This window comes from Diadema antillarum, unplaced genomic scaffold (assembly GCF_040938485.1).
Source record: "Diadema antillarum isolate AM-2024a unplaced genomic scaffold, OU_Dant_1.0 seq00000340_RagTag, whole genome shotgun sequence".
Classification (NCBI taxonomy): Eukaryota; Metazoa; Echinodermata; class Echinoidea; order Diadematoida; family Diadematidae; genus Diadema; species Diadema antillarum.
In genome coordinates, this window is record NW_027271353.1 from 175226 (window position 1) to 190074 (window position 14849).

The following is a 14849-nucleotide window of genomic DNA, read 5'->3' on the forward strand; positions in this document are numbered from 1 at the left end:
GGGAGTTGGGAGTCTTATCCACTTCGCCACAGCGCCCTCATTTTTTATCATATAACTTTGTGTACTTTGCAATAGAAATAAAGAATCAATAAAGCGATGAAAAAAGAGTGATCTACTGAGAAGCGAAGCTTGTAAAACCTAAATCACGCAGAAGCACAACGTATACCAATGACATAACATATACTGAACTTGAACTTGAACTGAATGGAATAAAATCATTTTGAATTTGAATTTTATATCCAAAATTGATGTAAACATGTACCTTTAAAGCATTTGAGATTGACATGATTATGATGCTAGTGATGAAAAGCATATTTATAGTACAACAGACATATTATTTTCCCCCCCCCCCCCCCCCCATGGCAGGCTAGTTAACGACACACCGCGCTAATTCTTGAAAATTCAATACTTGAAAGCAAGAGATTATTAAACACAAGGGTACATAACGCATTTTCTTCACTTTGTCTCTGACCAAATTAAATTTGTAAGATCGCAACTGCTAACGTTCATGTTAACAAGCATGTCGGAAAAGAGGAACTACCTTGAATCGAACTTGTTATCTACCGCTTTCTGGGCAGCGACACTACCACTAGGATATCCCTTGTTTCCGGCAGTAACAAGATGAATTTGGAACAATCACATAAGCTCCGAAATTCCGACATTGTTGTCCAAGGCAGACAAGGTGTATTAACTGAAAGCACAAAGAGGTAATGCAAGAGGAAATCCAAACAAAAACAAATCCCCCCTCCCCCTCCCCCCCCCCAAAAAAAAAGCGAGAAAAAAAAAATCCCTTTTATACAGAAGGTTCGAAATGGCAAAGGTGGGATAAGAAATAAAAAAGACAATGTTATGACATTTTGATTTTTTTGGAGGAACACATTTCTTGATCAGTCCTTATGAATATTCAAATGAGCTAGCTGATGATGTCATGTCCTCACAATTTCTCATAAATGTTATATATGACATATTATATATTACTTCAGCTAATGCAGGTAGAAATATTCCTTTACCAACCTATATCAGTATAACACGTTCTTTTTCATTTCTGATGGCTTTAAAGCAAGATTGTACTCATAGAGATGAAATAAGAGATTTTTTTGTTATTTCTTTATATGAAATGAATAAGAAATTGTGAGAGCATGGCACCATCAACTTACTGACTTGAATATTCATAAAGACTGGTCAAGAAGTGTTTTCCTGAAATTGTTACAATTTCAGAATGTCATAATTTTATTATGACTTTATCATTATTTCTTAAAGGCTTTTGATCATTTTTGCACTTCTCTACAGGAATATTTTCCTCTTTCTTATGAAATTGATAAAATTCCGCAGTGGATTTCTTCTTTAAGGAGAGGGGTGAAAATATAAGGTTTGAGTTTTCTTCAATTTGTCTGGCCCCAGTACAAATGTTCACATGACCCGAATCTCCCCTTTCTCAAAATAACCCTGTTCTGTGTCACCCCTTCTTTTCCTGCTTCAATGTTATATCTTTCCTGTTAACAAGCAGACGCGTGATAATCGGATTTGATGCCACAGTGGCAGCGTTTATGTGTTATAAAGAAAATGTCATCTCCACCTGTCTATGGAATCGCATTATTAGCATTATCATCATCACTTCGCCAATATTAATGGCACTCTTATTTCTTTCATCAATATAATTTGTCATGAAGGTGCATTTATGAGATACGGTGGCTTAGATGTGTGCATGTTCACGTATGTGGATTGATCAGAATAGTGAGGGTATAATGGAGAAGTTTCCGTTAGTTGGGATCCCTTGGACATAGATATGGTTCTGCATAATAGAGTGAGTATAAACCTCCCGAACATGAAATTATTTCTTTTTGTGCAATCAACTTTTTTTTTAATGAATGTGGTTAATGGTAATATGTCATTTATGGTGAGATCATCGATTAATAAAAATTATTATTGTCTTGCTTTTCATAGTAAGTCTCTTCAGCACCCAGTCCCAGTGGGCCCGTCAACGAGGCATGGTCCACGTCTATGCGTCAGACGCCTGGCGCAGCGTCTGTAGTGACACTTGGAACATGGACTATGGGCAGGCACTTTGCCGGGAACTGTTGTATCCAGGTCTGCTTCAAAATTTGTATAGGGACAGTTCTGGCAGCGAAGAACCAGCGAGCATCGGAAACTTGACATGCAAGAATAATGCTGAACCGACCTTATCAGAGTGCAGCGCAAGTGTGAGTCCAACTGGATGTCCAACTGGCTACGCATGGGTAGAATGTCAACCAGCAGGTATTTCCTTAATCCATTTTCTTTCCCTTGTTTTGCCTTCGTTTGTCTTGTGCTGTTTTGGTTTCATTTCATTTCATTTCTGTATTTTATTAATTACACTTATTTGAGCAGACTTTTTTTTTTAATTGGTTCCCCCAGTTAGGATATGGTCTGAAGAAAAATATTTGTATTTCATACTTCCCCTAATCTAATTTATCACGGGACCTTTTACGCAGACCCCATCATATTTTTCGCATCATGACTACAGTTCAACTCGCATTTATACAGACCTTGTGTTTATACAAAAACATACTTTTGTACATTCAGGCGAAGTTTCATCTAATTTATGTTTTGTTTGATCGTCGTAATTATAAACTTTTTGTGATATATTTCAGAAATGTGAAAATAAATTGAAATGAAATGAAATGAGATTTCGTTTTAATAAAAATTCGATTTTTTTTTTCAGACAAACCTTTGAGTAGAAAGAAACACCAATCTATTGTAATCAAGTCTAATACTCACAAATTTTTATTTATCTTTCATCTGTGGCATGTTGTTTGTCTGGATGCTTCACAACATGAGGGAGTTGTTGAGTACTGCTGGCACGGTGTGAAGATAGTTTACATGATTATAGAAAACTCAAGTCTAACGATAACTATGAGACAAAGTAGCAGATTGCACCAATTTCACGACTGACATTACACTCCTTAACTGTCATATGACCAGAACAAGGGATTATTGTAATTTTCAGTGAACTGTTAACTTCAGTAGTAGTCCATGGGCCAAGACCCGAAAAATGGGTCATTGGTACCACCTGAGGTGGCAAAACCTTTTTGGTGTCATTTTGTTTGTCGGACATAGATATGCTTATCAAGCTATGATAGCATTTCCAAATGAGTAGCTTAGTCATGATAAATGAATTTTTTATCCAATTTGGTCTCGTTTTTATAACCCTATACTTCTGAATCGAAACTAACCGCTATACAAAGAAGAGCACTGTCTTCTGTATGTCCACAGGTGTTCTGTTGCCTGGCCCATGGACGATAGCATTTATTTGAGTGAAATTATTTGGTATTGTGTGAGAATACACTGTAAGAACTATTTATTAATAGCTGTCTAAGCACTTTAGCGATACAATAACTTACATCACAATCAGGTAACAATGTATACCTACATCACTATTGAGGTCCCGAGAACGAGCTATTTGGCCTTTAAGCCGTACAGTGTAGTAATATCTTTCCCTTATTATCTAGCTTTAATTATGCTACTATGTGTGTGTGTGTGTGCACTTCTTCTCCCCTACCTCTTTTTGAAGCCCGATTCGCAAGCTCTACCAACGTATCGGGCGCGGTCGAGGTTTATCACGATGGACAGTGGCGATTCATGTGCTACGGGAGTGGTGACAGCGCTATCAGGGATGCCAACGCCAAGCTTGCATGCAGAATGATGGGACATCCCGACTCTCAAGTCCTGGGACCAGGGTCCTTGAACATCACGGACGGATTCTTAGGCATGTCCTACACCTGCTCTTCTCCGTCTTCATCTAGCAGAGATGAGCGAGATCTCCGATTCTGCAAGAGCGACCGACATGATAACTGCACGATGGTACTTAGAATAGCATGTGGTACGTAAGTTGTAATAATTATGCACGTATATGCATGAATATTTTACAAGGTGTCCGTGCATATATGTGTGGGTGCGTGTGTATGTCTGTGTGTGTTGTGTCTGTCTGTCTGTGTGTGTGTGTGTTTGTGCATTGAATTTGATGATACATACTGTACATAGTAAATTCTTGCTTGAATCCTGGCTTTATTGATGTATGTACGTATAGAATACATGTACATACATAATTTTGTACTTATGAATTGCCTATCATATCGAATTATATCGCAGTTGTGACTCAGACTGCCACCAGAAAGAGCATGACTGAAAGAAATAAAAGAAATTATTTTTGAAAAGATGCGTATAAACTAAAGAACATCTTTATCTTATTTAAGCCACTAACTTGGAATTCTATACAGAAGATGGAAAAAATAGGCATCAATGAACTTTGACTACCTTGTTTGAAAGTCTGCAAGGTGATGTAAATGAAGAAGTGTCATGTCTAACAAATGGAGGGGAACTCTCGATAGATGAACATATTTTACCTCAATAATCGTTGAAAAAAAATCATCCGACGTTATCAAGTATGATAATCAATGATCATGAAATGTATGGATATCTAAACCGACATTTTTTAGTTAACATTGATCTGTATCTTCAAGTCATTTACAAGAATTATTTTTCAGACCTCTAGCTAATCAGACCTGCAACATTAAACCTGTGTATTCAAAGAATTTGTTCATAAATGTACATTACTACGTTTGAGTTTGAAATATTGAATCACATTCCAAACAAAATTACAGAGAGGGTATTTTCATGGGTTATTTTTAAGGCTTTTGGACATAAATAAGTTTGAAAAGTATAATGACCAGAAAAATCAAAATAAAAGTATTAATTTTGGTGGAAAGCGCACGAAGCTGTGTCCATGCTGATCTTAATTAAAGATAAGAAATAATCTTTAATAAATCTAATAAAGTCTTCAAATTGCATTGTGCTACTTCGTACCATAGCTACTTATGTCATGTCAGGTAAGTTCAGTTGAGCGGGATTCAGGGGAAATTATGCCTAGAATTTACTGAATAATATCGATCACATTCTTCTCCTTTTCTGTTCCAGCCAGTCCCAGTGATCCATTTTATCCTAGTAGCGACATTTCAGGTATGCTATTTACCTTCTCGACAACTTTTCGTGTGAATTGTAAATTGAAAATATTTTTTTCCGATGTATGTATGATCATCAAGAACCACTATTGTCTTTAGTCTTAGTCTTTACACTGTTAAAATGATGCAATGCGAATCATGAATTATTGTATTGCCAAACTTCTTCATGTCTTATAAGTTTCAACGGCATTTTGTGAAAAACTACCAGCGAATGATATCACTGCATCATAGAAAACATGTAATTTGGTATGACGCCTAAAATTTCTTGTTTATCAGATTTTACTGTTTAGTTGTTATGGCGTTTTGAATGAGCTTTGTAAATTCCACTTGAGAGTTGAGCGTACGGTGTAAAGTTTCTCTTCAAGCTGTCACTATGGAAAAGGAGGAATTCAAAGATTTCTTCCGTTCACTTAATTATACATGAGACGAAGACTAATAGGTCAAATTTGTTAATTATTATGATACGAACTTCTTAAAAAAAACAACACCAATAAAGACTATACAAGTCAGCCTATGCCCAAACTCTGTAAGTTTCCAGTCTTGCACGTCGCTTTAATTAATGCAGTCTTCAGAAAACCGAACAATCGACGTTTCGATTGGTATATATTCTGCTTAATAATAATGATAGTGATAATAATAATAATAATAATAATAATAATAATAATAATAATGATAATTGTTATAATGATAATAAATATTATAATTATTATCACTATTATTATTATTATCATTATTTATTATAACAATATGTAGTCTTTTCTATAGCGCATTTCCAGTAAGCTGGTCAATGCGCCTAACATCCAAATTCAAAGTCAAATGAAAAATAACAGAAATATTCACATTGTTTTGAAATATTGATACAGAGGGTGAGAGACGAAGTTCCTTTGGCAAGATATTCCATGCCTTTGGCCAATAAAATGAGAAACTACGCACACCAGCCTTAGTTTTTACATGTGGTATCTGGAGTACTGTATTATCCATGGCAGAGCGCAATTTATAAGCTAAACGGTGTGGGGAGAGTGCAAAAGCTGTGATAAGTGTTTAGGAGCAGAATTGCGGAGGATATGAAAAAAAAAACACCAAGCATATCTTATATGTGATTCTTCTGTCAACAGGCAACCAATGTTATGTAATTGTTTGATTGGTGGTGATGCACAATCACGCCTATACATGCTCCAAGCACAAACACGAGCTGCGGGGTTTTGGATGGCGTTTAGAGGTCTTGCTATCCCCTTGTTCACACAGTAATCTAACCCACTGAAAAACATTGAAAACAATACCTGTTTACATACATCCAATGTCAAAAATTTAGCATCTCTTGAGATGAGGTTTGATTTTTCTTCAGTTTGTCTCTCTCTAACAAATGAAATTTGTAAGATCATATAAAATATCAATATGATGGTCAAGTTGTCGACCGAGTATAGGTCCTCACTCATTCGAGAATGAATCTTATACGTGGTGCACAGGAAAGCAACACAGAGCTACGTCTCCTCATCGTGCCAATTTTCAGAAAATGTTCAAACCTATATGGATTTTCCTTTTCAAACATCCCGTTAGATTACCGGGCCTGGAGTGACTGGAGTGACTGGAGTGACGTTGATGCAACGACGACCCCTTCGACGTCGACTGTCTTTCTTCACGATTCTACTCCCAGAGACGTCCGAATAAGTAATCGACACTCCTTCCAGTGGTCGTAGTTTTCATGGTGTGTGCGTGTGTATGTGTGTGTGTGTGTGTGTGTGTGTGTAGTGTGTGTGTGTGAGACACAGAAGGGGGACCAATAAAGGGGTCCCTCTCGCGATGGTGGCCATTGGCTATGGCGGAAGTAACCCTCCTCTTTATTGGGTTTGTATTTCCATTCTGACTTGGACAGTGTGTCTCTTTTAGCTTTGCAAAAAGGCTAGGAATCGATTTCAAAACTTTCAGACAGGTTCGCATAGAAGCTGATCCTGTGATCACTTATGAAGTATCATATGCATACATTACTGTATTTATACATACACACACACACACACACATATGTATATATATATATATGTATATATATATATATATATATATATATATATATATATATATATACATACATAATATGCATTACATTCCTCTCTGAAGACCTATCGGGCTGATCTGCCGTGATATTTTGTATTGTTTGTGATAAGTAGCGACAATCGTATAACAGCTCAACAGCGCCGCGTTAACATTAATTTTTTCTTCAGCAATCGATAGTGTCTTAAATTCGAAAATTTGGGGGATATTTAAGTGTGGTGCCACTGTGCTTTGAATCAACCTATTATGCTGCAAATACCTAATCTGCTGCACACGTTTGAAAGTTAATTGGGATTAGTATCATCACTGTTACACAGGGTGTATTATCATCATAATTAACATATTGACTGCATGAATGTGGTATAATATGTTTGGGAGAATGCACCCTACAAGCATTGCTTCTTCAGGATTCCTCCCCATCTCCTGCATTTTCTAAACTTTAGAATGTTTTGTGTTTTTTCCACCCTATCATTTGTTTATCCATGAATATCATTTATCAAATTTTGTTTGTTGACACATTTTATGTACTCATGTTTTATGTTTGAAAAAAATATATTTACAAGTTGTGTTGGAGATGAAAAAATGAATGAATGAATGAATGAATGAATGAATGAATGAATGAATATACAATGTATCATGCTTAATGCCGTATGAAGCTATCAGTGTCAGGACTATAATTCTTGCAAGCAAAGCCACCATCCTCATAACTCAAGTTAAAGCAACACAAAGCCAAACAGCAAATTATTGAATACAGCTGTACATGGTGTCTTAGATGTCACGTCATGAAATTGAAGGGGCGATGAATTGAGTGGATTGGCAGTTATGTAGCATGAAACCTCCATAGCATTTCATACCCCAAAAACATTGGGGCAGCATAACACATGAGGACGGCTTAAACTGTGCGGAAACATAGTATCAAATCATTCTAGCAACCGAAACCAGATCTAGACCGGCGAAGGGTGACAATTTCCTTGTTTTCTTGTTCTTGTTGTTTTTGTTGTTGTTGCTGCTGCTGTTGTGTTCGTTGTTTTCAATACATAAAGTATCGATAGATTTTATGGGTAAAAGACTGTTGAAAGAGTATACAAGGAGATTATATGCTCGTGTAATGGCAAATTTTAGAAACAACACTTAATAGGCGCGCACGTACTGTGAATTCCGTTGTCCTGCTGGATAAACGATAAAAGAAAGCAAAATGAGTGTTACTTATCTACCGATCTCATGCGACGTGCCAATAATGTATCCTTCATCCCTACTATTACTGACATCGCAGCACAGAAACCAGTGAATATGACCGAATTACAATGCACAAGGTTTTTTTTTTTTTTTTTTTTCAGGCTGAAGACTTTACTATTGACTGTAACTCACTAACCAAACCAAACAAAATGACTCACAAATAAAAAGAATCGGCCCGTCTTGTACATGACGGTATTCGGGAACCACTCTGCGCCGTGTTCGGTGTCGTGAATTAATCAAGTCTGTCACGCACCACGGAGGAATTTTCATTCACAATTTTAGATTTTAGAAGACGTCCGTCAGTCTTCATAGATGACTGCTTGAGGGAAGAAAATTCCAGAAGAGTATTGAAATAAAATCTTCGCCAAATTTCATTCTAATTTCTCCACAAGCACCACTCTCTTTACGTGACTCTCCACCATCTACGACGCCAGCTGCTGGGACTACCTTACTGGGGGAAAGTACGCGCTTTACCAGTCATTCGTCTACCGTGACAACACGTACACAAACGACAGGTGATTCAGGTTTTCTTCCCCATCTTTCTTATATTGTATCTTATACTACCCAGGCCTATCTCTCTTTCTTGAAGCAAGTTTGTTTTTTTCACACCAAAATTGAAGAATTTACTGTATGAAGGCCGCAGTCATCCAAATCTACCCCTTCAATTGACAATGCCCTTGCCGACGCTGGAATTCCACGATTTAAAGAACTAAAATGCGCGCGCACACACACAGACACACAAGAAAAACAGCTTTGACTAGCCCCTTTAAAGAAGAATTCCAGTCCAGCTATCAGTAGCAGTAGTCATTTAAAAAAAAACAAAAAAAAACTCACGAGTGCAACAATGAAAATCTGATCAAAATCGGACAAATCTTTAGAGAAGTAATGAAATTGAAAAGTTTGGATAATATCTGCAGGTAACAAGAACTTTTTTTTTCTCAGGCAGAAGCATTTACTATAACTCACAAACCAAACCAAACAAAGTGACTCACAAATTAAAAGAAGCGTAGATTTGCCTGCCATACATGTCGGTATTCGGGAACCACTCTACATCGTGTTCGGTGTCGTGAATTAATCAAGTCTATAGGATTATGCCATGAAGGACTTTTCATTCACACTATAAAAATTAATTTTAGATTTTAGAAGACGTCCCTCAGTCTTCATAGAGGACTGCTTGAGGGAAGAAAATTCCAGTAGAGTATTGAAATAAAATCTTCGCCAAATTTCATTCTAATTTCTCCACAAGCCCCACTCCCTTTACGTGACTCTCCACCATCTACGACGCCAGCTGCTGGGACTACCTTACTGGGGGAAAGTACGCGCTTTACCAGTCATTCGTCTACCGTGACAACACGTACACAAACGACAGGTGATTCAGGTTTTCTTCCCCATCTCTCTTATATTGTATTTTAGGCCTATCTCTCTTTCATGAAGCAAGTTTGTTTTTTTCACACCAAAATTGAAGAATTTACTGTACGAAGGCCGCAGTCATCCAAATCTACCCCTTCAATTGACAATGCCCTTGCCGACGCTGGAATTCCATGATTTAAAGAACTGAAATGCGCGCGCGCACACACAGACACACAAGAAAAACAGCTTTGACTAGCCCCTTTAAAGAAGAATTCCAGTTCAGCTATCAGTAGCAGTAGTCATTAAAAAAAAAAAAAAACCTCACGAGTGCAACAGTGAAAATCTGATCAAAATCGGACAAATCTTTAGAGAAGTAATGAAATTGAAAAGTTTGTAATATCTGCAGATAACAAGAACTTTTTTTTTCTCAGGCAGAAGCATTTACTATAACCCACAAACCAAACCAAACAAAGTGACTCACAAATTAAAAGAAGCGTAGATTTGCCTGCCATTTATGCACGTCGGTATTCGGGAACCACTCTACATCGTGTTCGGTGTCGTGAATTAATCAAGTCTATAGGATTATGCCATGAAGGACTTTTCATTCACACTATAGAAATTAATTTTAGATTTTAGAAGACGTCCGTCAGTCTTCATAGATGACTGCTTGAGGGAAGAAAATTCCAGAAGAGTATTGAAATAAAATCTTCGCCAAATTTCATTCTAATTTCTCCACAAGCACCACTCTCTTTACGTGACTCTCCACCATCTACGACGCCAGCTGCTGGGACTACCTTACTGGGGGAAAGTACGCGCTTTACCAGTCATTCGTCTACCGTGACAACACGTACACAAACGACAGGTGATTCAGGTTTTCTTCCCCATCTTTCTTATATTGTATCTTATACTACCCAGGCCTATCTCTCTTTCTTGAAGCAAGTTTGTTTTTTTCACACCAAAATTGAAGGATTTACTGTATGAAGGCCGCAGTCATCCAAATCTACCCCTTCAATTGACAATGGCCTTGCCGACGCTGGAATTCCACGATTTAAAGAACTGAAATGCGCGCACACACACACAGACACACAAGAAAACCAACTTTGACTAGCCCCTATAAAGAAAAATTCCAGTCCAGCTATCAGTGACAGTAGTCATTTAAAAAAAAAAAACTTACGAGTGCAACAGTGAGAATCTGATCAAAATCGGACAAATCTTTAGAGAAGTAATGAATTTGAAAAGTTTTGATAATATCTGCAGATGACAAGAACTTTTTTTTTTCAGGCAGAAGTATTTACTATAACTCACTAAACAAACCAAACCAAACAAAGTGACTCACAAATTAAAAGAAACGTAGATTTGCCTGCCATACATGTCGGTATTCGGGAACCACTCTACATCGTGTTCGGTGTCGTAAGTTAATCAAGTCTATAGGATTATGCCAGGAAGGACTTTTCATTCACACTATAAAAGCAATTTTAGATTTTAGAAGACGTCCCTCAGTCTTCATAGAGGACCTCTTGAGGGAAGTTCCAGTAGAGTATTGAAATAAAATCTTCGCCAAATTTCATTCTAATTTCTCCACAAGCCCCACTCCCTTTACGTGACTCTCCACCATCTACGACGCCAGCTGCTGGGACTACCTTACTGGGGGAAAGTACGCGCTTTACCAGTCATTCGTCTACCGTGACAACACGTACACAAACGACAGGTGATTCAGGTTTTCTTTCCCATCTTTCTTATATTGTATCTTATACTACCCAGGCCTATCTCTCTTTCTTGAAGCAAGTTTGCTTTTTTCACACCAAAATTGAAGAATTTACTGTATGAAGGCCGCAGTCATCCAAATCTACCCCTTCAATTGACAATGCCCTTGCCGACGCTGGAATTCCACGATTTAAAGAACTGAAATGCGCGTGCGCACACACAGACACACAAAAAAACAGCTTTGACTAGCCCCTTTAAAGAAGAATTCCAGTGCAGCTATCAGTAGCAGTAGTCATTAAAAAAAAAACTCACGAGTGCAACAGTGAATATCTGATCAAAATCGGACAAATCTTTAGAGAAGTAATGAAATTGAAAAGTTTGGATAATATCTGCAGATAACAAGAACTTTTTTTTTCTCAGGCAGAAGCATTTACTATAACTCACAAACCAAACCAAACAAAGTGACTCACAAATTAAAAGAAGCGTAGATTTGCCTGCCATTTATGCACGTCGGTATTCGGGAACCACTCTACATCGTGTTCGGTGTCGTGAATTAATCAAGTCTATAGGATTATGCCATGAAGGACTTTTCATTCACACTATAAAAATTAATTTTAGATTTTAGAAGACGTCCCTTAGTCTTCATAGAGGACTGCTTGAGGGAAGAAAATTCCAGTAGAGAATTGAAATAAAATCTTCGCCAAATTTCATTCTAAATTCTCCACAAGCCCCACTCCCTTTACGTGACTCTCCACCATCTACGACGCCAGCTGCTGGGACTACCTTACTGGGGGAAAGTACGCGCTTTACCAGTCATTCGTCTACCGTGACAACACGTACACAAACGACAGGTGATTCAGGTTTTCTTCCCCATCTTTCTTATATTGTATCTTATACTACCCAGGCCTATCTCTCTTTCTTGAAGCAAGTTTGTTTTTTTTCACAACAAAATTGAAGAATTTACTGTATGAAGGCCGCAGTCATCCAAATCTACCCCTTCAATTGACAATGCCCTTGCCGACGCTGGAATTCCATGATTTAAAGAACTGAAATGCGCGCGCGCACACACAGACACACAAGAAAAACAGCTTTGACTAGCCCCTTTAAAGAAGAATTCCAGTTCAGCTATCAGTAGCAGTAGTCATTAAAAAAAAAAAACCTCACGAGTGCAACAGTGAAAATCTGATCAAAATCGGACAAATCTTTAGAGAAGTAATGAAATTGAAAAGTTTGTAATATCTGCAGATAACAAGAACTTTTTTTTTCTCAGGCAGAAGCATTTACTATAACCCACAAACCAAACCAAACAAAGTGACTCACAAATTAAAAGAAGCGTAGATTTGCCTGCCATTTATGCACGTCGGTATTCGGGAACCACTCTACATCGTGTTCGGTGTCGTGAATTAATCAAGTCTATAGGATTATGCCATGAAGGACTTTTCATTCACACTATAGAAATTAATTTTAGATTTTAGAAGACGTCCCTCAGTCTTCATAGAGGACTGCTTGAGGGAAGAAAATTCCAGTAGAGTATTGAAATAAAATCTTCGCCAAATTTCATTCTAATTTCTCCACAAGCCCCATTCCCTTTACGTGACTCTCCACCATCTACGACGCCAGCTGCTGGGACTACCTTACTGGGGGAAAGTACGCGCTTTACCAGTCATTCGTCTACCGTGACAACACGTACACAAACGACAGGTGATTCAGGTTTTCTTCCCCATCTTTCTTATATCGTATCTTATACTACCAAGGCCTATCTCTCTTTCTTGAAGCAAGTTTGTTTTTTTCACACCAAAATTGAAGGATTTACTGTATGAAGGCCGCAGTCATCCAAATCTACCCCTTCAATTGACAATGGCCTTGCCGACGCTGGAATTCCACGATTTAAAGAACTGAAATGCGCGCACACACACACAGACACACAAGAAAACCAACTTTGACTAGCCCCTTTAAAGAAAAATTCCAGTCCAGCTATCAGTGGCAGTAGTCATTTAAAAAAAAAAAACTTACGAGTGCAACAGTGAGAATCTGATCAAAATCGGACAAATCTTTAGAGAAGTAATGAATTTGAAAAGTTTTGATAATATCTGCAGAAAGTACGATTTTTACCAGTCGTTTGTCTGCCGTGACAACACATACACAAACGACAGGTGATTCAGTTTTTTTCCATCTTTCTTAATTGTATCTAATAGGCCTATCCATCTTTCTTGAAGCAAGTTTGTTTGTTTTTCACACCAAAATTGAAGAATTTACTGAATGAATTAAGGTCGTAGTCATCCAAATCTACCCCCTTCAATTGTCAATGCGTGCACACACACAGACACACAAGAAAAATAGTTTTGACTAGCCCCTTTAGAGAAGAATTCCAGTCCAGTTATTAGCCAGTAAAAAAAAAATACGAGAGCAACAGTGAAAATTTGATCAAAATCGGACAAATCTTAGAGAAGTTATTAAATTGTAAAGTTGCGATAATATCTGCAGAACAGTTCTCGTACAGTTAACATAAATTAGCAGAGGAGTGAGCTGATGATGTCATCACCTCACAATTTTCCATCGACTGTGCATTTGCAAAAAAAAAATAATAATATTGAGGAAAATTCAGTGTCTGTTATCAAAATATTTAACATGATGTTTTCCTTATTGAATAACTTCAATTAATATTATTATTCATACATTAATCGAATTTCCTTTCAGTAATATCACAGGTAATATTGATATCATGCGGAATACAATAATTCGAAGAAAGAAAAATAAATATGTACATGAAATCCATTAACTAAATTTGCATTGTATTACAAAATTTCAAATAGAAATTATGCACTAGGATTAAACGACTGCATGCCACTATAAACAGTTGCTTGAACACGTTGCAGCGCAGAAAACGTATACCTACGGGAGAGTGAGGGGAAAACTCAACCTATCCCTCTTCACACACCCTTAAAAGTACGAGTAGCAAACTGTTACCACATAATAAATATGTATGTAGGCCCTACTTTAAACACTTATTATCAAAACACATAACAATTTTGTATAGACCGTTTAGGGTGAAAATAGATCTTCAGGTCAGCAGCTCTTCTGTGGACTAGCCGAAAAAATAACACATTTCAGCGAGGATTTTCTTAACCTTTTTCGCCTACTTTCATTGTCATATCTTCAGGCGACTCTCTCACAACGCCTCCACTGGCGACAATACTGGCTTCTTCGACTACCTTACGAGGTGAAAGTGTGATAGCTACCAGTCGTTCGTTTATCATGACAACTCCTACTCAAGCACCGGGTAATTCTGTCTTTTGGAGCCTACTCATCCAGACCCGGCATAAAGTCTATATAATTATCTCTAGGATTTAGAAATAAGAAAAAAAAAAAACTGGGGAAAGGGAGTACTCTGGGAGAGCTGTGCTTACACTGAAAAGTCCACTCCTAGACAAATGAGCCTACAGTATTTTCATCATAAATACTAATAAATGTTATCATTATCATTAATGGTGATAATATTACTGGTATAGTTAT

General features: G+C 37.4%; 1 protein-coding gene across 1 annotated transcript; it reads left to right on the forward strand.

Moving 5' to 3' along the window:
- The first annotated feature begins 1988 nt into the window (after positions 1-1988).
- Positions 1989-11344, forward strand: LOC139730861 (uncharacterized). The gene is made up of 8 exons (XM_071641736.1): positions 1989-2256; positions 3551-3859; positions 4954-4995; positions 6555-6690; positions 8717-8797; positions 9571-9651; positions 10414-10494; positions 11260-11344. Exons 1-8 carry the CDS (start codon positions 1989-1991, stop codon positions 11342-11344), a joined length of 1083 nt encoding a protein of 360 aa, XP_071497837.1.
- Positions 11345-14849: the final 3505 nt, after the last annotated feature.

Coding starts and splice junctions, on each gene's coding strand:
- LOC139730861 (XM_071641736.1), top strand. CDS start 1,989: ATGGTCCACGTCTATGCGTCAGACGCCTGGCGCAGCGTCTGTAGTGAC. Junction 2,257..3,550: donor GGTAGAATGTCAACCAGCAG/GTATTTCCTTAA, acceptor CTCTTTTTGAAG/CCCGATTCGCAAGCTCTACC. Junction 4,996..6,554: donor TCCTAGTAGCGACATTTCAG/GTATGCTATTTA, acceptor ACATCCCGTTAG/ATTACCGGGCCTGGAGTGAC.